At 31.9% G+C, this 26,243-nt stretch overlaps 1 protein-coding gene and 2 long non-coding RNA genes across 5 annotated transcripts; 1 reads left to right on the forward strand and 2 right to left on the reverse strand.

Moving 5' to 3' along the window:
• The first annotated feature begins 42 nt into the window (after positions 1–42).
• LOC117688626 (uncharacterized) lies at positions 43–6,200 on the forward strand. Of its 2 annotated transcripts, none has more exons than XR_010713181.1 (4): positions 43–178; positions 651–744; positions 1,259–1,653; positions 3,028–6,200. It is a non-coding gene; the product is annotated as an uncharacterized lncRNA (long non-coding RNA). The 2 variants fall into 2 exon arrangements; XR_010713180.1 differs by having other exon boundaries at positions 1,259–1,351.
• A 2,379-nt stretch (positions 6,201–8,579) lies between these two features.
• On the reverse strand, positions 8,580–15,916 carry LOC117684453 (uncharacterized). 2 transcript variants are annotated; one of them, XM_034456744.2, is made up of 10 exons: positions 15,706–15,916; positions 14,775–15,058; positions 14,564–14,656; positions 11,332–11,666; positions 10,996–11,223; positions 10,785–10,908; positions 10,462–10,658; positions 10,217–10,333; positions 9,944–10,066; positions 8,580–9,790 (listed from the first exon to the last, which is right to left on the reverse strand). In XM_034456744.2, the coding sequence occupies exons 1-10, from the start codon at positions 15,723–15,725 to the stop codon at positions 9,482–9,484; spliced, it is 1,830 nt and encodes a 609-aa protein (XP_034312635.2). In that variant the 5' UTR covers positions 15,726–15,916; the 3' UTR covers positions 8,580–9,481. The 2 variants fall into 2 exon arrangements, with proteins under 2 accessions (XP_034312635.2, XP_065938423.1); XM_066082351.1 differs by lacking the exon at positions 15,706–15,916 and having other exon boundaries at positions 14,775–15,151.
• A 5,325-nt stretch (positions 15,917–21,241) lies between these two features.
• Positions 21,242–22,248, reverse strand: LOC117685630 (uncharacterized). The gene is made up of 3 exons (XR_010712554.1): positions 22,090–22,248; positions 21,792–21,917; positions 21,242–21,368 (listed from the first exon to the last, which is right to left on the reverse strand). It is a non-coding gene; the product is annotated as an uncharacterized lncRNA (long non-coding RNA).
• Positions 22,249–26,243: the final 3,995 nt, after the last annotated feature.

Genomic DNA, 26,243 nt, shown 5'->3' on the forward strand with positions numbered 1-26,243 from the left:
GACAACTTTTCTTGAGAGGGACAAATTCCGCGCTAAAGGGGATGCGCGGCAAAAGGGGATGCGCGGGAATCCCAATTAGTCACAGGAACCCCCTGCAGAACCCCGTGATTGGTACATGTGCTTGGAAGCCCAAGAGCTAGCATCAACATAGTGCAGGACAATTTCCGAGGATTTATTGGTATGTAGTCTAGGATGTCTTTTTAAGCTCACTGTTTTTTGGTAAATGCTTGATGCAAAGGTGAAAAAGATATGAAATATGTTTGAATTACATTGATTAAAGGGGTAAAACAAACTAAAATTAAAGACAGTCAGGTTAGAGCATCACACTGTCCATAATTGCATGTCATGCATTATTTGTCACAGTAAAAATTATATATAAGTCATTTAGGATATAACATAAGTTGATTATGAAATTGCCTTTTGAATGGTTGTGTCATTATTGGAGGTCACAGGTAAAAATTTGCTTCTAGCCTGACATTGTGTCATTTGTGTGTACACACAAATTATTTTTCAAGGCATTTAATTGATAAAATTTTAAATCAAAGATAAAGATAAATATCATGAAGCATTTCTCTGAGCATAGGATTTTGTTATCATGAATTTGATGTATAAACTAATTACATGTATCTTTTGTTGTTTGTTTTATAAAGGTATACATATACTCCAGTCAAAGAGGCCACGCCTGCTATCATCAGTGCTAGATGCAAGTACTTGCATTGCACATTAAGAAATTGTTCGTAAAAAGTAAGTACCTAAATTATTGTTAATGTACATCAGTAAGTAAGATAAAAAAAACCCAGCTAATTTGTCTTCTAAGGGAAATTGAGTCTGACATCATCCCGATTATTTCGTGCAGTCCATGGTTGCAGAAGCTTTAGACCAATCAGATATGGGTTGTGTACAGTAGATTTCAGTCCTGTCAGTTTCTACAGAGCTAAAAATTGCAATCAATTTTGTAAGAAAATATATAGGGAATCATACTTGGTGGTAGTTCCCTTCTACGGAGCTATAAATTACAATCAATTTTGTAAGAAATGTACATTTATAAGGAATGATACTTAGTGGATGTACATGTACCGGTTAATATCACTTAATCCTGCAGAATTTTGTACTTGGGTTTTGCAGATAAAAAATAATGAGAGTCCTATGAATTATTGTGAATGGAAAGCAATGTGTATATATATATTATACATGTAAACAGTATAATTATATCAACTGATGTATATTAATTTCTTTGTAAAACATTTTTATTTCAAAGGAAAAGATGGGTAAACATAGTTTAGAAAGCAAAAGGAAATTTAGAAAAAGGAAAAGGAAAGAAAACAGACAAAAGAAGAAACTGCATAAGAAAGCAAGTATAGAAAAAAACCACATTTGCCTCTGCAATGCTTCATCCTGTCCAGACAAAACATCAATTTCTTGGTTGTCTTCATCATCATCATCATCAACACAACAATCATCACCATCAACACCATCATCATCATCATCATCATCATCATCATCAGTGAAACCAAAAGATAATCAAAATTTTATAACATTCACCTCAGATCCATTGTATGTGCGTTTTATGGAATATTCAGTGTTGAAAAAACGAGTTGCAGCTATTGAACAAAGAGAGAATTCTATGAAAATGTAATAATACACCCTCTTCAGGTATGAAAATACTTTAACTGAATTTAATGATTATTACTGAATATTACATCATATTTATACCCCTGTTCCAAACTGTAACCATGCTGTGAAGTTATTAAGGCTGATGCATGTCAATCACGATATCATTTTATGATAACACATGTGATGTGCAAATGAAAACCAGTAATATGTACATGTATAAAACTGAGTTTTTCTTTAACATGCAGTAAGTCATGTATTTGTTGAATTATTTTCCTCAAAATAGCAAATCGTCAACAAAAATATCCCAATTCAAAGAGTACAGGTTCTAGTATAGTGGTAGAAAAAATTACTAAGCTAAAAATTGGAGATCCTCATGCTTGTTTGCCTTGGAGAGGTGTTTTCATTTGAAATTATCCTATAGCCAGGCAGATATGGAGAGGTGACCCTCAAATTTCTAATTATCTACATTAAACAGTGTTATTAAAAAAATTCAGTTCATTTAAGTAAACATTGGAGATCCTCATGCCTCTTTGCCGTGGAGAGGTGTTTTCATTTGAAATTATCCTATAGCCAGGCAGATATGGAGAGGTGACCCTCAAATTTCTAATTATCTACATTAAACAGTGTTATTAAAAAAATTCAGTTCATTTAAGTAAACATTGGAGATCCTCATGCCTCTTTGCCGTGGAGAGGTGTTTTCATTTGAAATTATCCTATAGCCAGGCAGATATGGAGAGGTGACCCTCAAATTTCTAATTATCTACATTAAACAGTGTTATTAAAAAAATTCAGTTCATTTAAGTAAACATTGGAGATCCTCATGCCTCTTTGCCGTGGAGAGGTGTTTTCATTTGAAATTATCCTATAGCCAGGCAGATATGGAGAGGTGACCCTCAAATTTCTAATTATCTACATTAAACAGTGTTATTAAAAAAATTCAGTTCATTTAAGTAAACATTGGAGATCCTCATGCCTCTTTGCCGTGGAGAGGTGTTTTCATTTGAAATTATCCTATAGCCAGGCAGATGTGGAGAGGTGACCCACCATATAAACACATTTTTATTCATATTTTTTTAGTTAAATGTGTTTCTTCTTGAACCCCAAGGACATTTTGTAATTTAACAAATTATGAAAAGAACTAGGCATTAACTTGCTTTATATGCTTTATATTTTATAAAGAAGCAAGTAACGCAACTAAAAATGTAAAGATCATTAGGTGTTGACTCTATACAATGTATAAACGTATATCTCTTTCATTAGCAATTATCATTTTAAATATAAGTATTTACAAGAACTATATATAATTATGTTTTCATGATATTCAGTAAATAAAAAATGAATTTGCCACAATATCTCTTTACTTCATACAGAGCATGTTACAGAATATATAAAAAATTTTTTTAATGTTTACAGATTTCAAAGGGTAGTCGCTAATGGAGATGAAAAAACAGTCAAGTAATTTCAGCAATTTGGTGATCAGGAGCTTTTTCCATTCGTGTGTTGTGAACATCAGTTTAAATATGTATGTGAATGTTATGGATTTGTCTTTGATATTTTTGGGAATTTTTTAATACAAGACATCTTTATTTTTTGTGCAAAATTAATTTGTTTTCTTGCTTGCCTGTATATGTGTTACAATATGGCATCTGCAGCAAAGCGACCACGAAAGTTTTGTACAGCATGTAAATTAGAGTTTTCCGACCGACATTTTCGGCGACATATGGAAAACTGTGGCAATGATAAGATCAATCTTTCTTCTTCCAATGTATGTACAAGTTCTGATAGCAATACAGATGATGATGATGCTCATCAAGAATCTCCCCTTTTCTCAGATGAGGAAGAAGTTGTGTATAAAAACTATGACTCCAAAAAAAAATATATTGAACACAAAACTTTTTGTAATATTAGTGAGGAAGATGCTGAAACATTTTTTGACATAGACTTTGAGAATGGAAGTGAAAGTTTAGAAACCAGTGATTCTGATTCTGATGAAATTGACATTTCAATGGATACAGATCTAGATGTTGAAGAGTCGAAAAAAGCTGTGGTATCCGAGTCAGAATCCATTAATGTTTTGACACGAGTTGTATGTACATTTTTAGTACTGTGGCAATCGGTATACAATGTGTCAGACTCAGCTGTTGAAGCATTATTAAAACTATTTTCAACTGTATTTAATTTTTTAAGTAATTTTTCAGCAGCACTTCAAACAATAGTAAAAATTTTCCCACAGAATTTATACACAATGTCAAAAGTTTTAGCCAACAGCAAGTCACAATTTTCAAAGTATGTTGTATGTAGAAAGTGTTTTACATTGTATGACTTGAATGATTGTTTTTTAAGTGTTGAAGGTAGACAACAATCAAAACTCTGTAATCATATGTGCTTTCCAAACCATAGACTTGCATACATGCGTAAAACATGTAAAGAACCTTTACTTAAAGATGTAGGAGAAACAGGTGCTTCAAAATTTGTACCATTCAAAACATATTGTTACAAATCATTAAAGTCATCACTTGAAACTTTTGTAAATCGTGAAGATTTTGAGGATAAATGTGAAAGGTGGAGATCTAGACAAACCCAACAAAATATTCTTCATGATGTTTATGATGGAAATATCTGGAAAGATTTCAATGGTAGAAAATACAATTTTTTTACAGAGGAAGGAAATTATGGTTTAATGCTGAATGTAGACTGGTTTCAGCCCTTTAAGCATACCAATTACTCTGTAGGAGCTATTTACTTATCAGTTTTAAATTTACCAAGAGAAGAAAGATTTAAAAGGGAAAACATTATGTTAATTGGTATAATACCTGATATGAAGAAAGAACCACCAACAAATACATTTCTTCAACCTTTAGTGGACGAACTAAATGATGCTTGGCATAATGGTTTTCATATTAAATCTAGGAAATCCAAAAACCAAACTAAAAAGTTCAGATTGGCTCTCCTTTGTGTAGGATGTGATGTTCCTGCAAGCAGGAAATTATGTGGGTTTTATGGTCACATGGCTAACTTAGGCTGTAACAAATGTGAAAAAAAGTTTCCAGGTGTGTTAGGAGAAAAGATATTTGGTGGTTTTGACAGAAGCACTTGGCCTCCAAGAACAAATTTTCATCACAGGGAAGTTTGTGGGAAAATTTCTAAATGTTCTTTAAAATCTGAAAAAGAAAACCTAGAAAAGAAGCATGGAGTAAGAGTGTCATGTCTGCTAGATTTAGACTATTTTGACCCAATAAGGATGACACCGATTGACCCAATGCACAATCTTTTCCTTGGGACTGCTAAACATATGATAAGTGTATGGAAAACTAAAATGATCTTAAAAGATAGTGATTTTTTAGTTATTCAAGAGAAGATAGAGAAAATTTTCTGTCCATCTGATATTGGCAAATTACCTAAAAAGTTTTCATCCTCTTATGGATCATTTAATGCTGATCAGTGGAAAAATTGGACTCTACTGTTCTCAGTTTATGCTTTAAAAGATGTCATACCCGATGAACATTTAGAATGCTGGAGAAAATATGTATTAGCATGTAGACGGTTGTGTTCTAGATACATTTCATTAGGAAATGTAAAAGTAGCTGATGGATTATTGGTTAGTTTTTGTAAAAAGTTTGAACAACTTTATGGAGTTGATTTTGTAACACCAAATATGCATTTGCATGGTCATTTGTTAGATTGTTTGTTTGACTTTGGTCCAATCTACTCGTTTTGGTTGTTCAGTTTTGAGAGAGAAAACGGAATACTTGGTTCTTATCCAACAAACAGAAAAAGTATTGAAACCCAGATTATGAAAAAATACTTGAAAGAGAGTTGGGCCAGGGAAAAACAGTCAGATTTTGATGATGATTTTTTGTGTCTATTTAATGACCTGACTAAATTTCATTCTGACAGTGTGCGTGGAACCTTACATCAGCAATTAAAATCAACACAGCATACTAGTAATGTAGAAAAAGCCTCAATTCAAATAAATTTACAATCAGTTGACTGGAGTAATAACAATGGTATCTTTACCAAAAAGTATAAGGGTGAAATATTAACTGATGTTGAGTTGAATGAACTTCAAAATATGTATTCATTTTTGTATGGTGATAAGCAATTGAAATTGTGTACTTCTGTGAAAGTAGGAAAAGAGTTGTACATAAATGGATCTGTTTTAGGCTCAAAGCACGGCCGTAGTGTCCGTTCCTCCTTTATTTTAGCATTCTGGTGTGGAGATGATGGTGAACTTGTACATACTTATAGTGATCTCACACCCCATCCAGGTCAAATTGTCAGATTTTTTGAGCACAAAGTCATGATTGATGGTGAATTAAAAAGTCACTATTTAGCAAAAGTTGTTTGGTTTAAACGTCTACCAAATTCATTGAGATTTTCATTTGGAAAACCAGTGGAAATATGGTATAGAAATCAATTTGAACAGCAAAGTTCATCAATGTATATTCCTGTTCAGAGAATAAAAAGTAAATTTGTGTATGCTACTGAAAGTATTTTGGGAAAAGATGTTATTGTAGTTTGCCCAAGAGAGAGATATATTGTGTGAACTGAATATTATATCCCTGCTTTGTTTTATCATAATTATTGAAATCATATTATCATTTTTATGATGATTTTTTTGACAACACAATGTACATACATTTATTATAAATGTGTTTACCTTGTCATAATTGACTTTCCTTTTTGACTTTTAATTTGTTGTCAAAAGGATTCAAATGAGTTTGTATTTGTATAAATTATACAATTAAATTGATTAAGTACTGGTATGTGTATTTAATTTCAATTTAAGTCACAATTTAATTGTTCAACAATGGTATATCATGTGTGTACATGATAACATGTTATTATATATATATCATTATTTCTTAAAATAAATATTGAAAAGATCTAGAGCCATTAATTTACTTATTTGATGATAATGCATGTAGATAATTAAATAAATACATGGGAAAATATGCCAATATATTAAACAGTTGATAAATTTAAAGAAGAAAGGATGAAGTTAACAAATGTGACACTTTACGTGCAATTGATAATTATAAGTTTTCAAGTAAGGAATAATTAAAAAATAAAAAAAAAATTAACATGTATTAATATATTATTCTTTCTAAAAATTCACAAGGTGAAAAATTATCTTTTTAAATATGTCGGCTAATTAAAGTTCATATTTTTTCATCTTTCGAAAACAGAAGGTAATAATCACCTTTTTTAAATATAAAAGTTGAAAAATGTTGACCTTTCGTTAACTTTTCTCAAATTAAAGCTAAAAGATCATCTTTTAGAAATTAAAAGGTAATCAAAGGTTCAAGTTCATCTTTTGTAAACATTTTATAACAAATTAAATATAATAAAAGGCGTTTTTTCGTGCAGTGTTTTGATAACGAAGATGTAGAAAGAGGTCCTGGCTTATGAATTCTCAATGATGAACTATTAGATGATGAAATATACAAGGAAAACATTATACGGTTGATAGAAAAAGAAAAAAAATGTATGTTATATAACACATGTTTTTTTGTATGGTGGGATAATTTTAAGATTAAGAAATGTTTGCAGTATTATAGTAGAAATAGAATTAAGGAACGTAACAAAGAATATGTTGCTTTACAAAACAAAATAAAAAGGTTATCATAGAGAATTGCAAATGGTGAAAAAATTGACATTGATGGATATGAAACATTAAAAAGTGAACTGTCAGAGTTTGAAATGGAAAAATGTAGAGGTGCAATTCTTCGATCAAAGGCTCAATGGGCAAATGAGTCTGATAAATGTACAAAATATGTTTTGAATTTGGATAAAATTAGACAAAACCAAATTCAATCAAAGATTTAATAGATGAAAATGAAGTGGTAAGAAATAGTAAAGAAGACTTATTAGAAGTTCAACACAATTTTTATTCAAAATTATATTCATCTGTTACAATTGAAGAAGAAAGTAAAAACATTTTTTATCACTTGTTAAGAAAATATTAGATGAGAGAGATGTTGTAATGTGTGGTAGAAGTATTTGTAATGAAGAGATTGTAAAAGATGTTAAAGAAATGACAAATAATAAGATTCCAGGCTCTGATGGATTAACTGTTGAATTTTACAACATGTTTTTACCATCTTTAAGAGATGTATCATTTAAATGATTTAAAGAAATAGAGAAAAAAGAAACACTGTCACACAATATGAAAATGGGTGTTATTACATTGTTATATAAGAAAAAGGGAGACAAAAAATTGGAGGACTATAAGTTTACTTAATGTGGACTACAAGATTATTGCAAGAGTTATGGCCAATACATTAAAACTTGTTTTACCAAATATTGTATCAGAAAGTCAAAGATGCTGCATAACTGGGAGAGATATATAGCAGATACACTTGTAAGTGTTAAAAATATAATTGATTTAGTAGAAATGGATAAATTAGATGTTTATATTGTTAAAATTGATCAAGAAAAGGCTTTTGATAAGGTTAGTCATGATTATTTATTTGATGTGCTAGACTCTTTTGGTGTTGGACCTTTGTTTCAGAAGTGGATAACATTTTTTTATTGTGATATTTTTAATAGTGTTAAATGTAATGGGTATTTTTACAAATTATTTTCCTATCAAAAATTCTATTAGACAAGGTTGTCTAATTTCTGCATTGTTATATGTTTTATTAGCATAACATTTGTATTATGTCATGAGTTGTAATACAAATATAAGAGGGATAAAATACCAATGTCAAATAAAGTTGCTTTAATGTTTCAACATGCTGATGATACAACTCTTACCTTATCAGATACAAATTCTGTAACAAAAGTTTTGAAGTTTTTAATTTGTATGGAAATGCATCAGGCGCTAAAATCAATGCACAGAAGTCAGAAATTATGTGTATAGGTTCAGGTTGTTTACCTAATGATGTAAAAAATGACATTGAAATTTCTGAAACAAATGTGATGAAAATTCTTGGCATATATTTTGGCAAAAACAAAAAAGGGGGGGGGGGCTAAAGAACATGTTTATTCAACTTTACACAGACATTATGGTATTGCAAAATTAAAAATTACTCATTTTAAATGTGCATGTGCAATACCATAAATTTCATGTGTCCAGCTTCACACCAACAGGTATGTGCTCGACTTCACGAAAAGGTATTGAGTGATGTTAATTTAAAACAATGAGTATGTGCAATATCATAAAATTCATGTGTCCAGCTTCACACCATAGATGTGTGCTCGACTTCACGAAAAGATATTGAGTATTCAAATTTTGAAGTATTTTAAAAATTGTAAAATGTATGTGCAAATTGCAATACCATAACATCAAAATCACACTAAGAGACATTTGCTTCACTTCATGAAAATTATTAAATGCTAAAAAATTATAGTATTTTGCATCATAAAATTTATGTGTCTAACTCGGCAAGTCTCAATTCATTATGTCCTTTATATTTCTGCATTTCTTCTAAAATTAAATTGAATAAATCTTCATCAATCAATTCATATTGTTGCACACAGTAAAAAATATTCTTCAACATTTCTTTTGAAAAAAGAGAAAAAGATAAAGAAACAAATGATGTCACTTACATCAAATCTTTTGTCTATATTTACATATAAAACAAAAACAACAGAACACCAAATTTGGCAAAGTGACAATAAATTTCAGGTATGTCTTCTAATATAAAGATATACATGTATTTAATTACTACTTATATCTAAATTCAAAAGAGTTATGAAAATTTAAAGTACAAAACTATTTAAAATCTAATCTTTCTTGAACACACATTTTGAATCTTGAGACAAGAGAATAGGAAAAAAACTAACTTTAGCCAAATTTTCTAGATTTTGCACGTTTAATTTACCGGTAAGCCTATAAGTAAAAAGAAGTAGATGGTCAAATTCATTTTTTCATATCATCAAATGCCTTGGTGAACTTTAGATAATTTTGGTTTATGGCAAATTTGTTCTTCCTGTCACCAAGGACATACACTTGCAAAAAGCCAAGGAGAAGGTAGTTTTTGGGATATGACAAATCCCAAGCGTAGTAGGCATAGAGAAGGTGTGTGAGGGCATCTCTTAGGTTTGTGCTGACCTCCATCTGTATCCCTCCTGCAATGACATAGGCATTGCATATGCCCCGGTCCCCTTGTACAAATACAAGTCTCGGTGGATCACCATCTTTGTTTGGTAAACTCTTCATTTCTGAAGGCTGAAACATGTACAGACAATAAATTATATAATGGATTATAAATGTATTAATATGGTAGCAATACTAATAGTTCATGTATATTAATGTAGGGTAATTCATTTAGTTAGTTTATTCCTTTTAATTAAAAAAAAACCAAACAAATGAAAAGATCACCTTAATGGTCATCATAACAGGATTTTTCCCCGACTTTACTTTATGGTGAAAAGCAATTTTTTTTTCAAGCTGCATCAAGAGTCTATACTCTTCAGCAGTGCCGGGGACACTGACATCATCCTCCTGAAATGAATGCAAAGAATTAAACATTTTTGATTGATTGACCTACTAATTAATGATTATTGAACTACAAAACAATCAATATACAAATTGTACACTTTACAAATCAAATTTATTCAAATGATTGCATATACCAAATTTACATAAACATACCTCTTGTTGATGTTCAGAGCCCAATACCACATCCAAGTGAGACATGGTCTCTGTCCAGTTTTCCACAATTTTTTCTTTTTTCAGAGATGGTTGAATCAAGAAAAACTCCTTCTCCACCTGGTTTTTACAATTATATGTTAAATAATAATAATGACATTTTTAAAAATGTTTATAAATTGAAATGTCTAATTTTTTGGGGGGTTAAATCTTCACATAAAAATCATATTCAGTATAATATTAGTTACATATTCTGCCTTTCCAAGAACTGGAAGTTTTCTCAAGAGTTCCTTTAGGTTTCCATCATGCTTTTTGGTGATGAAGAGCCTTCTCTCTTTGAACGATCCTCTTACAGCCTTCATTATCAATGCCCTGTCCATTTCTTTCTTGGGCTTTTCCATTTCTGTCTTAAAGATTTTGCCTGCATCCAATAGACTCATGGGTTCTGTAAAATTTCAAAATATTTTAACTTCTTTAACAAACATTAAAAGCATTATTCAATTAAATAATTAGTTAATATAATATTTCTAGTAAACTGACATCATAAATATGTGTAAGTCGTTTCTTATACCTTCTATCAATTTGACTTCAGGCTCAACTCTTCTTTTTTTAACAGTGGTGTTTGTTTTTCCTCGGGCATTCCATTTCCAACGGATGTTTCGGATTTTTTTAGAAAGCTTTTTGTTGAAGTATCCCTGTGTAACAAATTTTATTGTCAAAGTAAAATATTTAAACAAAATGTGCAAATAATTTGATGCATAACATAAATAAATATGAATTACCCATGGATCCCCAAAAGCATTATGTCCAATGCAAGGATAGCGCTGGTACATCATCCTGCCGAAGTCTGCATACATTCCCCTACTTTCAAACTTAGCAGGTCTCGACAAAATAAAATAAGCAGTTTCTTCGACAAACTTGTCCCATTCTTTAAAGATCTCTCCTTTACTTAAAAGTTCCTTGATCAGTGGAGAGTAAGTAGGGATGAAGGAAGATACATCAGTATAATCCTGAAATAAGGTCAACATTAAATACACTTCCATTTCTTTTTAAAACTGAATTATGTTTAATAACTGACATTTTTAACAAATAAACTTATTAAACTAAATAAGTATTACCTGTCCTTGAATATTGGCATCATGTGTTGTTTTTTCTTCATGGGCTTGAGTTTCCACCTCTTCAACTATTATCCCTCTATATTCAGAGCATTGGTTTGTAGTGTTTTGGTCTCGATCCTTTGTGAATTCTTCTACAACAATTCCTCTGTATTCCTTTTTTTTGGACGTAGTGTCTTCCTGAATGTGGTCCCTTGACGCCTCAGTTTCATTGGATTTTTGCTGCTCCTTTTTAATGTGCTGTAAAATCTTCCGCGCAGGACCAACCTTCCCTGGAAGCATCCTAAATATATCCTCTTCCGTTAGGTATAAAAGACTGAAGCCATCTATTTCGTTGTCTGTAAAATCAAATCAAATACATTTATTTAATTCTAACATTGATTTTAGAATGATTTGAAAAGTAAACAGTTTATCAAAAAGTCCAACTTAATGGAAAATGTTGCTTGCATTCATTGATTTAAAATGAAAAATAAATCTGTTATACATGTATTGTAATTAAACTAGCAATCCATTTGCAATGAAAACAAAGTGGTGAAGTATACTATATTATCTGTACATGCCTTGAAATTCAACACCAACAGAAGTCAACATTCCACAGCATAACCATTAAATTCCCATTTACAATGTGGCAGATCTGTGGCCATTTGTACTTCAGTTCCAGTGATATCAAACAAAAGTTGTCCAGTTTTTCCTCACAAATAAATGAATTAAACACTGGATCAAATTCTTGAATAAACAATGGGCAGCATTCAAAGTACTTAATATTATTGCAAATGTAGATGTTTTTTTATGACACACATCATTGGCCCTTCTTCCTCAGAGTAACTTTGTACAAGCACGCTACCATTTTCATAACAGACTCCCTTAATGGTAACATTTGGTGTCTTTAGAACAGTTGCAGGAATCAGATCCTCTTGATTCTGCATTTGCATTTTCTCCCCAACAACAAGCGGAAGATTATGGAAAGCAACTTCACAACCAGAAGAAACTTCATCCCCTGCATAGAGATAAACATGTGATTTTTCACCAGCATAACCACACTGTCGCAAACACATCCATCTTTGGTGATGCAAAGCAATTGAAAGGGGTAGAGATTTAAAATTCCTCCACTTTTTGTTCTTGAAAAAACTATGTTTTGCCTCAAGTCTTGTACACATATGACTTCTTCCTGGTCCGAAATTCAGTATCTGTTTAGGTATGTGAATAAGATAGTGCAGTTTTGGAAATGGGGGAATTTCTGGGTGTAATTTCTGAAAGTTGTAGTTGAAGCTATAAATCAATTGTTCTAATGTTTCTACTGTATCAAAAGATGCAAAAGGTGACATGACAAGAAGCGTTATCTTCAAAAGACGAATGTAATTGTCCCACATTTTGTCTTCACTATCTATGACATCTCCTATCATAAATGGCAAAAGAACGAAAAAGTTCCTTGTTTCTATTGCACTCATGGGAAAATTATTTGACCTGTCCAACGCTTTTTTCTCCAATAATTGTGGTTTATCTGAACACTCTGCTTTTAAGTAGGGAAAAGACTTAATTAGATTGTTAAGAAACTGCAAGGTAAAATAGCCCTTCTTCTCTATAAAACAATGAAGAATAAGCTGTAGTTCAAGTTTCACAATGCCTTCTAACAAAACATGCATGGGATCATGCAAGATGCATTTAGTCACTTCAAAATCTGGAATGCTTGCTAAGATGCTCCTTTTTGTTACACCATATTCTTTTGACCAATATTTTCGTGTACCTTTACTCACATTATCCAAATGTTCTAATGCATCACAATGATCATTGTATTCAAGGTCATTCCTTAATGTTAATTGGTGTTCAGATAATTGAGTCCCAAGTTCATCACTAGTGATATTGCAAGTTCTACATGGTTTTTTGGCCATGGAACCCCCTTCTTTGAAACCTCCTAAATATTGTGCTGCTGGAGTATCTCCTAACACACAGTACAAAGTTCTATAATAAGTTTTTGTAGAACCATTGATCTCGAACTCTTTTCCCTTGTGAATTGTTTTCATAGATTCAACAAAGTCCTCTAGAAGTTTTGATAAACCATACTTTCTGACATCTGATGAATTTGCAACACCAAGTAGTTGAATTGCTTGTATTTTAAAGCGGAATGCAGGGTTGATATTTAGAAGGATCCAATAAAATATAGATATTTTGTGTTTCTTGCGATGTGATCCAATTGGGTTAACAATTTCAAAATCATCATGGTATAAACAAAATAGCAGAGCATCAGGGTGATCATCAAAGTATTTTTTATGGTATAATCCATCTTTGAAATCCAGTAATGGAAATGTACTTTCTGTCTCAGCAGATAGGTCTTCTTGTACTTCAGGCATTTTTAGTAGTTCATGCAGCTGTCCAAAAAAGGGAATGAAAAATCCATTTTTTTCTTTTTCAACAAAGCGATGCTTATTGCCTACCTTTTTCAACACTTGTTCTGTGCCTAATTTAACTGATACAGGCTTTACATATCCAAGGTGTCTTCCGAAAATTTTTTCACGTAAATGTTCAGTTTCTAGTCCTAGAAACACATCAAGTCTGAACATTTCATCACGATTCACAGTCTGAAAAAAATCCTCCGGAATTTCTGTTGACAAACGTTGTTTAATTACAGAACTTTGATGTTGCAGCATTTCTTTCGTTGAATCCATAATATCGTTAAGTGCCTTTTCAGATAGATTGTGTTCAGCTTTTAATTTTAACAAAAACAATGCTTCAGATTTTTGTGTCTCTCTGCAAGCAGGAACAATATCAATATCAGAGTTATTAGTTGTTGTATCGATATCCTCTTCAACATTATTCAAATTTTCTTCGATTGCATGTTTTCTATAATAATGGCGTCGAAAGCTTGAAAGTTTTGTGAATGAGATCCCACAGCCTGGATTACTGCAGTGAATTATAAAATTTTTCTCAGTTTTATGTTTTCTTAAGAGATGATTTATTAATCCTGCCTTTCCATTACAGAAAAATGGGCACATGCTGCAATTTTGCTGACTCATTATTTCTTGTTAGGTCTGGACACTCATGCACATGCAATGTTCTCCTAAAAATACATTATAAACATCTAAGTTATTTGTGGTACTATAAACACTGAATAATTCATATTATTCTGAAAAAGGAAGTGTAAATGAATGTACTATTTACTAAAACAACTGTGAACATTTTTATAATATTAGTATTATGATATGCAAACTCTATGAGATAAAATATATGTTGCTTTTACCTTTAAAAATCTGGCTTGTTTCTTTGGAAATTCCTTTCCCCAATAACCACTCGAACACATTCTCTATCGTTGATTGTTCATTCAGCATAGTGTCTGCAAATCAACATTTTTTTCTACAGTTTTTAAGAGAAACATAATATCTAAACTTCTATATAAACATTATTAACACATTAACTTATACATGTTAATCACAGAATGATAAAAAAATTACCAGTTTTTGCTTTTGTCGTTGTGTTTATCACAAACTTAATTGTGTCTCTTATGAGGGATGCTGGATCATGCCTTTCGAGACTTCTCAATTCCGGAAATGCCTGAGCCAGATAACTTGCTAGTTCATCTTCTTCTTCCTCTGTAAAATCACTTTCAGAGGGTGCTTCTACAGGTGGAAGAATTAAAATATTTCCTCCTCTTGGTAGCGGATTCTTTATCTGGTGGTTTAGTATAAAATGATCGATATCTAATTTGATGGATTTTGCCTTTTGTACTAGTCTTCCTCTGTAATGAAATAAAGATAATAACATAATCCATGGTAAACCATAGAAATTAGTACTGCAATGGTTCAAAGTTCAAAGCTGAAAGGATATCATAATCTTTTCTAAGAAGTAAAATTGCCTTGCCATTTTGACAACAAAACTGTAACCGGATGTTGTTATATACTGTATTGTGAAAAGACCTAACTCGATCTACATATATGTACATATCGAGCCCGACATAAAACATCGGTAGATTTCATGATAAACATTCGGAAATACCTGGCTTTCCAAAAATATTTTTAAAATAATTTTTATCAAGTTAAAATGAATTGCAAGTGCTTTCAATAAGGAACAGAGGAAATTAGGGAGTATTCTTCATTGTTTTGTTACAGTCAAAGTACTGACTAATGTCTATAAAGTATTAATACACGTTAAAAACCCATGCATTTAAAACTGTTGGTCTATTTGCTCCATAAAAAGGAACACAATTCTTTATACAATACAGAAACAATAAAACAGGTATAATCGAGCATTTGGACAGTATAAAAAACCATAGTTCTGAGTTCTCGATTGTCCATAATAACACGCAAGTATGCCTCCAAGTTTTTAACTCACTTAAGTACTCAAATGCATTTTGTGTTACTTTAAAATACAAGAAATGATAGTTACCTCTTTGAAACGTCTTCCATTTACATACGGGTCACTCTCTTTGTTCTTCTCACTGGAGAGGCGCGAAAAACGGGCACCCTACTGAGTTGACCGCTTAGGCGTTTATATAGCTAAACATGTTTAGATTTAAGATGTGTATCATAGTATGTGTTTGGCATTTGAACACAATTCTAAACGTGTTTAGGCTTAAACGTGTTTAGAATGTGTTGGAATTCTAAGCACATTTTTTTACAGTGTACAACAAGGACTTCTTCCATCCGATAAAAATCGTGCAAAAGCAATTCCGTATGAAGCAAATCAGTATGAAATTATAAATGATGTATTGTTTCATATTGTCCAACCAAGAACTAAAAATAAGGCAAAAACGGAAGTAATTTTAAAACAATTGGCTGTTCCGGAAAAACTAAGAAATGATGTGATAAGGTCATATCATGATTCGATTGCAGGCGGTTGTCATTTAGGCGTTCAAAGGACATATGTGGCGATAAAACAAAAATACTTTTGGCCTTAAATGTATCAAAATATCTACGATTATGTAACGTCATGTGACATCTGTCAAAGGGTCAAACGAGATACGTCAGCTCGAAATGCACCATTGCATCCCTTGCCAGTCCAAGGTACCTTTGATAGATGGCATATGGATATTTTGGCAGGGTTACCAAAAACAAAACAAGGCTTTCAATACATTCTATTGGTTACAGATTCCTTGTCGCATTGGTCAGAAGCTTTGCCAATGAAAACTCAAGAGGCTATTATACAAAGAAATTTTTACTAGGTATGGGGCTCCTAGGACTTTAGTCAGTGATAGGGGACAAAATTTTATGTCAAAAATAGTGCAGGTCTTGTGTAAAATTTTCAAGTTACACGACATGTCACAAGTTCCTATCACCCACAAAGTAATGTAGCTTGTGAAAGAATTAATTCCACGCTTGCGCAATCTTTACGGGCTTATTGTCAAAAAGAACAAACACAATGGGATGAAATTTTGCCCAGTATTTTGATGGCATTTAGAATGAGTCCCTCAACGCAATCAACGGGGTTTTCGCCATACTATATGGTATTTGGAAAAGAAATGTCCTTACCGTTGGATATTGCGTTATTACCAACTGAAGAGTTGAGGAAAGCACCAAAACAATATGTAGAAGAGTTGGTAAACAAAGTCAAAATTATTCAGGAAATCGCGAAGCAAAACGTTCAAAAAGTACAAAAGGTTACAAAGCAAAGATATGACAAAAAAACAAAGGTACCCCAGTTTCAAATACGAGATCTGGTTTTACTTAAAATCATGAAACGTACCCCAGGAAAGAAACATAAACTTCAACCTAAATGGGAGGGTCCTTATTATATAATTAAGGTTAACCCAAATCATTCCTTTAGGTTGCGCCGATGTGATAATCACATAGAATTGAAATCATCGGTTCATGCGAATCGCTTAAAGTTATATAAGGATCCGCGAGATTTCAGACCACCACCTGTTCATGCAAACGATGGTGAAGTACAAAACAAGATTCAAAATGATGTAACTCGAGATGAGGTAAATAAGCAAAACTGTCAGAGTAATGTGAATGACAGAGCTAATCAAGATAAAAATAAAAACAAGCCAAATGGACAATGGCATGAAGTTGAAAAGTTGTTGAAATCGAAATACATGAATAATAAAAGACATTATTTAGTGAAATGGGCTGATGGATCAAAACCCACTTGGGAACCATCAAATAATGTATCACAGTTTTTAAAACAATTATACCATTCGTCAGTAAAGCGAAGGAAAAGAAAACGATACTGAAAAAAATATAACGATTATATGAGAGTGGGAAAATTAAAATGACAAAATTGTCAGACGATAATAAGAAAAGAACAATGTGTTGAAATTGATACAATAAAATGAAACACAGAAATGTAGAGTATATATAAATGTCATAAGAAAGGAATCTGATCAAATGCCAAAAAAAGGGATATCGTTTATTAAGGTTGATTTCAATGAATTTGTGCTCAATCATTATCATTCTCCATCATTTGTTTCTTCTATCAGGGTACCCGCTTTCTTATCGTACTATTTTCATTTCATTACATATTACTGAGCACTTTTTGATTGATTTGTCTTCCTTATGTCTACGAGAGTCATACCTTTTGTAATGCAATATGAGCATCGAGTCATTATTGGTGTAATGTTTCAGGGCAGATTATAATGTAATTGAGTCCATTCTGAACACACCCCATCAACTAGGGATATAATACGTAATTTGATGAATGAAATAATTATTGAGTGTTTAAATGCATGTAATTATTTACTTTTATAGGAAAAATAAAGGAAAACTTATATGAGAAAAAATCCGATTAATGCATGAAATAAAGCACGAAATACATGTATAAATACTAAATCACATTGATTTTAAAGAAGTGATGTGTTTACCAAATGTTCATATATATTTAATACTAACGAGGAGATTACTAACACAGAAGCATGTGTTGTTTATCAGTTCAGTTCAGTTATCAATTAATCTTCCTTCCTGTTTATTATATGGCACGTGCAACCACCGACTCTTATAGATAACATCAATTCTGAGGTCAGTTCGTCCTAGACTAATGGTTCATTAGCAAAATTGTTTTCATAAACAAACTAGCATCAGCGTCTGTACAAATACCTTGGTTAATTAGCATCACTGATAACTTAACATAATAGATTAGAACAAATAATACAATATTCATATTGTGTATACTTTGTGTAAACTTTAACCATTCTTTCACATTACAGTTTCAAATATATAAGCTTCTATATAACTTGAACCTCTTTTATAAAAATTGTTGTATTTGGACGTGTTCTATGAATTGGTTGAAATGATTTATAACATTTGGCTTATCATTTTGGTCAAATTTACAGATTTATCCAAATGAAAAGTAACAACATACTAAAAATTTCATTTTTTTTTAACAGTAATTTTTTTTTATAATTCTAACAGGTTTTGTTTTGAATTTGTTTAAATTTTTTGAATCAGTGCAATATACGTGTGCTTTGATTTTGGATATATCATCCTGAATTAGTTATCATTATTTATGTAACACACAAATCAATGGTTTATAATATGTTATATTTATATCATCAATGTTTACAAATCACATTTATAACTGTTGGTGCACAAATTGTTTTGGTAAAATTAAAACCATATTTATTTTTGTCTATAGTCTCTTGTGCTTAATAATGAAAAGCATACTGAGCTTCATGTGCAATTCTTCGATGTTTTAATTGTATTTTGGCAATATGGTTACTTGCTGACAAACAAATAGTAAAACACTGAATTAATAATTTTTTTCAAATAATATTTATTTTGACAATGTGCTCTTTTCTACGCATATAATATACAAGCGTTGGACTTTAATTTTTAAACCTTGAATCATTATTTGCTTACGACAAATAAAACAAAAAAATTGAATGTGGTCAAATAATTATTGATTGTCAGATTGTTGATTAGAGATTGTCAATACATTACAATAGTGTTATCCTTATGATACAAGTATTTTATTGTTTGTTGTGATCCTTTATTATTATTCTTTGTGTGTGTTACGATTTTTAAAAAAAATATGTTTTCCAAAATTTTAATTCTCTTTTTCTCGTTGTAGATATATATGTACGAGCCACCTGAATCACAGCATTGATCCGAATAAATTCAAAATTATATTGAATGTTTTTAATCTTGAGGACAAGATTTTTTTGTTAGTAGGGGGAATTTATCATAACGGGAATTCTATAGAAATTGGTTAAAGTACATGCGTTAGATAGATAGCGTATGTTTATTTATGTTCATGGAGAAATGTGTTATTAAGTCCAGTGATGAGCCTGTCGACGCCGGGTCAGAAATCTAAATAAAACTCTACTACTGACCACGGTGCGTCAGATCATTAGTATGCACTTGATCGCATTTACTTATTAGGAGGAGAATGTTGTAGCGCAGTGTCCGTGCGTATAAAATTGGGGTGCGGGAAACACGGCTCTCCAGTAGTCATCTGGAAGCTGTCTTTCTGCCTCCTCTTTTATACAGGTAAGATAAATTATAACGCTTGCGCGCATTCTCAAAAGTAAAGTTAATAGATTCAGAGGGTTATAAAACTAATATTTAAAACTAATATTTTATTTTCAGAGAAAATTTCATATCAAATTAATAAAAGAGTAGTCATCTGGAAGCTGTCTTTCTGCCTCCTCTTTTATACAGACTGGGACACGGGCTACTCCCCATGTAGAGGAGGAGACATTCCGGAAACACCTTGGCTAGGGCACCTGCCAAGTGTGGGGATGTTAGAACAAAGATCTCGAGGATCTAAATAAATTAAATATCATAACAGTCCATATAACCCCAAGTTGACTTTTATAAAATAGACTGGAGGAATTATGATATAGAAATGGACGTTATGATAATTCTAATCTATTCCTTTAATCAAAAAACCAATGTCTGTCCCCATCAAGGATTTACAGGGCCGGCCCCTAAAATATTCAATCATTTTTATCTAAAAAAATGATCAACAATTTTAGATGAGTGTAAGAACAAAATTGTTTAGTAGTGTTAAGACCTTTTAAATAAAATCATAAAAAGGGTTGGTCCCTTAAATTAGGGGCCAAGAGACTCGTAAAGTTTCTTACACATACCTTATAAACGATTAAGATATTGTAATGCATTATTGAAACATAATTGTTGATTGTAACAATATCAGTTTGTAAAACTCATTCCCTTACCCATTGATTACGTAATTAGGGATTTAAGGGGACTAAAATATTAAATCTTCAATGTGCTGTATCTGAAAAAGGAAAACACGATGTTAAGCATTTTAAAGGATATTGACAATCGTATACATTATCTAAAAGGAAGGGGTTGAGGGGAATTTCTGAAATTTCATTCATGTTTTAATCGTATCGTTTAAAAATTGAACGGAAGACCTACTCGTTACTTGTAACGAGATCGTGTCTAGTTATAATAATTTTAACATTTATTGCAGAATTATAAACTACTAACAGCTTATCAACTAACTGTAATATCAGGATTAAAAGTAATGAACGTTGTTTTTCAAATTATTCAAATCTCTGTCTGAGGAAATTCTGGCTAAGTTACCGATCACACAAAACAGTTTACAACGCTGTAGTGTTGCACATCTTCACAGTGCTTTTATGACTGCTGAATATACTGAATATATATTTAGAATAAGTATGTTTTTTTTAGGTTACATTATTAATTTAAGGCAATCTCAAATTGGGAAAATCACACTCAATTTTTGGGAAAAAAGATGCCTTTTTCACGTTGGGAATGGGGCCGAATATCGGCGCCAATTAAGGTGGATCTCTACACCAAATAAGTGTAGGAGATTTTTGTTGCATGCATTTGTTACCAATACTAGGCACAGTATTCAACAATAATATACCTCAAAATACAATACACTATTTTCTAGAAAATTTTTAAAATATCAGTCTGGTTCCAGATAACCCCTTATTAATCAGATTTTTAAACATTCCTGTTTTAAAATTCTTATGAAAGTGAAATGTTATTAAGTTTAGAAATGAAAAACAAAAAAATCATGAATAAAGTTTGTATGATTTTTATTGGAATCCACATAAATATGAAACTAAAATATAAAAAGATTCTTTTAAGGCAAACTGCTGGACAAAATCCCACAAAAACCTGAAAATATAAACAATATTCGTTGGTGAATGGGATGAAGAAAAGAAATTGAATGAAAATGAAAAATTAAAGGAAATACTTAATTATTGCAAAAATCTTGGTATGAAAGATCCTGTTTAAGAGTTGTCTTTCTTTATTTTACATGGTCTCAAATATCTTGGGATCAATTTTTTAATTAATAAAAATCACGAAGAAAAATTAAAAAAGGAACAAGTTTATGCTAAATATGTAGATATAAGATAAGTAGTGCTTATGATAATGTTTGAAGCTGAAAAATCATATTATTGATGAATGCATTTATATATATATATATTTAACTCTTCAGAACAAAATATTAGTAGTTAATTATATGATAAATTGCCTTTTACTTTTTTATATACAATAGCAATTATAAACAACAACCATAAGCATATAAATACATACATTAGATGTCCATAGTGATACACATGCATGTGTGGAAATGAAAAACATGCTCCTTTTCAGAATTCTGTCTTTCCCTCATTTGGCTTGCAAATCCGGGCTTCCACTGCTACTGCTACCTAGTTGTATCTATTTTAATCAAAATACATTAGTTTAATGTCAAAGTTTCAGTGAAAGTCTTTTACTGCAAATGTTTTTAAATTTGGGAAGTTAGGATCAATTCAAGAGAGCGTACTACGGTACTTTCGTTTTATATTCATCATATATATATAGTTTAAATGAAAATTTGACATCTGCTTACCTATATCGATAATCCGCCACATATGTATGATCGTCTGTTGCAGATGACATGACAAAAATGTGTTGCCAATAGCAGCAGAGCAGGGAAACGATATATTATTTAGATTCCACGTTTTCCGTACAAAACAGCTGATAATCAATGTTAGTTAAAAGCTTTAAACAGGAAAAAAATTGACATATTTTCCAAGCATTTGGGTGATTTTATTCCTATCTCACCTCCTTAGTTAGAAGAGTTCAATTAAACGGTGTATAGCTATTTTGTACCACGACATAATGTTATCAATCCGGAACACAATGGCGTTTCGAACGGAAGTCAGACATGTTTTGACGATGTAGCCTTCCACCTTAAAGAGACTCGAGAGACCTGTTACGGAAGAATTTTTATTTTCTAAGATACACCCCTTCTTTTACTTTTCGTTTGTTTGAACATGATTATAATTTCTGTTACTTTCTGTAAACTACAGTAAAAATTACAATATTATAAAGACTAATTCACAAATAGTAAAAAAGATATACTGAAAAACTTTAATTTATAAGGTGATTATTATTATACAGGGGTCACTTTTCTTCATGTAGAATGTGCTCATTTTTTATGAAACTGACACTTATTCTTCAGGCAAAAGGGTCAATAATGACCGGGGGTCATTTTTCTGCGTAGTCGAAAAATGACCTCCTGTCATTATTTTACGGGGGTAATTATTCTACGTTACACCGGCATCAAAGACATGCCGCCGAAGTGTCCCTGCAGTATGACCGCAGTAAAGTTAATTGGGTTGTTTTGCAAGCATCAAAGAAATGCTGCAATCTCCAGCACTGGCGTCGGAAGCAAATTGAAAGTGGGGGGCTACACTAATCCTCATAAATATTGAGAAAAAAGTAATTCCCAAAATCATGGAAATCCTAATCCGTGAGGGGGGGGGGGGGTAGACTTATACTTCCAAATACTAAAAAATTTACTTACCCAATTTTTTTTCCCTAAATCATGAATTTCCTAATCCGTGGAGGGGGGGGGGGGCTAGTTAGCTTCTCAATCTAACTTCTCAATCTTTCAAGGTAAATTTCGGAACAATAATCTTTCCTCCAATAAAAAGTGGGGGGGGGGCTGAACCCTCTATCATGCTATGTTTCTAATGGTTAGGTATAACTCTGCAAAAAAAGTGGGGGGGCTAAGCCCCCACTAGCCCCCCCCCCCCCCCGGTTCCGACGCCTATGTCCAGGACTGTATGTACACAACATTTAGCAATGCTACCAAGTTTTAAGTATTCTACATGGCTTTAAAAGGAGGAGTGAATAGTATTTATTCACATAGATACACGCATGCATGTATACATGCATTTATTGACATATGTTGCTTATATATTGATTTCCTGAACACTATAAAACACTATAAAATCTCTGACGACTGGGTGACTACAATTGCGATATGGTGTGAAAACTAACCATCATCCGTGTATGTATGTTTGGGCCTAGGTATAAACAGATGTAAACAACGATCATGGAAATACACTATTAAAACAAGAGTCTGATTATTCACTTTTGATAAAAAAAAAACATCATTACGGCAGGTTGGATCGGGATTATTATCATTTAATATCAGTCTTATAAAGTTTATATTTATTTACAAAGGTCTACAAACAAACATGAACATGTTCGCCCAAAAGCGGGATTAGTGATTAAGCATCGGGGTCAAAAATTCATAAATTTTCTCTCTTATTAACCGATTGCTTATCACTGATCATTAAGACATAACACTGGGGTATCGAGTGGATTCGGGGGTGTAGTTAACCATGCTGCATTTGTAAGATGTATGTTATTTTATTTTCCGACTAAGCAGAATTTTTTTTATCACACAGTGTACAGTTAGTCAGCAAAGATAAACTTGAGACCAAAAAAAAATCGATGTATCAAAGAAGCAGATTAAAATAATTACCAATTTCTTTACCAAGTCGATTTTTCATTAAATCTCTCTCTCTCAATGTCAACTTTTACACTCCAAAACAGGCACTATTTATAAAGTAGTTTCTAATTTGAATTGTGCACATCTTTATAATATGAATTTTTGGACCTTTTTCGACAATAATGTCGAGAAACCCCCATATGTGTCATGTTAGATAATATTTAAAGATAAAATTAATTCAATCAAACTATGTATCAGTAATAGAAATATTTCTCAAAAATTGTATGGATCCAAGCAATAGTGAACTCTAGTCTCGTTCAACCAAAAGCTCGGCTGACACCGTAAATCTCCGACAAGGATTTACGGAGACAGCCGAGCGTCGAGTTGAAAGAGACTATGTTGAACTCTGATGTAGGAATACATACGACTACAAAAATATTTAAATTGTTCGTACCATTTAAAGTCTGGTATTTATAAATAAGTTTCCTATGCTTTAGCATACATTACATCGAATTTATCAATTATTTTCAAGAACTAAGTTTTGTCAGCAGCAATGATTTGTGCTGAGGTCCAAAACACTGTTTCACTTTCGGTTTGTCTGAGTAAGTGCATAGTAGAGTTGATTAAAATCAACTCCCAAAAGCGATGAACATTAGTAAATAATAAAACATATAATAAATTTAACGACCTGTTGCATTCTTTTCTATGTACCTAATGTTAATGCTGTATACATATTAGAATAAAAGTGAATATCAAAGAAAAAATCATACTGAAGATTTTGAGAAAGATTTTAATTTTCAAATCAATGGTACAGTGGCGTACAGTGGGGTACAGTGCTGGTCAGTTCCTTGTAGAGTGCCATACAGTGGGGGTACAGTGCTTCAGTAGGACTGTATAGTGGGGTACAGTGGTAGTCAGTGAAAGGTACAGTGAGGTACAGTTGATGTACAGTAAATGTCAGACAATGTAAGTCAATTTTGGGGAATGTTATTGGATTTTGAATTCAGTAATCTTACTGCCTAGCTTCTCTCTCTCTGTATCAAAATTTCAGTGATGATTGTTCTTTAGCTGCAGTGCACTTCGCAAATCGGAACCTACGCCCTCACTTCCGGTCGTCACCGGAAGAAAGCAGAAACATTTATTTTTCATTTTTTCTTGTTTTTAAATATTTGTTCTGCCATATTATAATTACGATACGGACGCTTTAATGAATGCAGAATATGTATTTTTGTTCAAAAAGCGATCCACATTAGAGTAGTAGACTTTTGTTCAAGCGGCATGGGCTCAATCCCTGAATGCCAACTCTTTTTTCTTCCTTAATTGTGTTTCGATTCAAAATGTTGTCTCTGAAATTATGGATTTTAATTATTTTTGTTTGAATTTTATCAAAATTCACAGTAACATTGCCTTTTCCTAGTATGAAGATATGTCTGTTGAAATCCTTTGAGAGGCTTATTGGAATTTGAGAAAGTGTTGAGAAATGAAAAAAAACTGCCCCGATAGCCTTTTTAAGGTGTTTTCAAACGGAAGACCTCTTGTTGCTCACAACGAGCGTCTAGTTAATAATATATTTGTATCCACTTATACTAGTATAATTATAGTATTTTCTTCTATATTTCTTAAGACATTTTTTGTGAGTCATAGATTTTATAAAAAAAAACCTGAGAGAGCCAAAATGTACACGATCTATTTCTAACCAGTTTATTGATCAATTAAAAGGTACAGCGGTCTAACAAAATAACGAACTGCGTGAAATAACGTCAGACTATGTTTCCTTTCAAACGGACTGATGTGCCTGAACAATAATTGTGATACTTCTACTTATTCTAGTCAATAATTAAATGCAAAAAAACAGTTAAATGCTTTGCTTGATGATTAATGCGGGTATAGAGGGGAGCGATTATCACTGCAGAGGAAATACCTAACCCGTTAACGCGTGTTATGTAATTTTCTACAAAGCTCGCTACCTTCAATTCACATAAATAAATAACTAGATGTATCGTAATGCCACGAATGCCCCCGCAGGCGACCAAAAATTCAAATGCCAAATTAAGTATAACATTTATTTGATTGCAGAATATGTTATAAATCCTTAAAAATTACTGTTTTATTTAAGTCCAAGAGGCATAATTCTGTAAAAACCAAAATCAAACTCAACCTGTATTAAAAATACATCCATATATCAAATCTGAATTGAATGTGTGCAACAGCTGTTGAGATCGGAAAGTGAATTTTTAAATTTCTTATTAAGATCAAGA

The sequence above is a fragment of the Magallana gigas genome, chromosome 4, assembly GCF_963853765.1.
Source record: "Magallana gigas chromosome 4, xbMagGiga1.1, whole genome shotgun sequence".
NCBI classification, from domain to species: domain Eukaryota; kingdom Metazoa; phylum Mollusca; class Bivalvia; order Ostreida; family Ostreidae; genus Magallana; species Magallana gigas.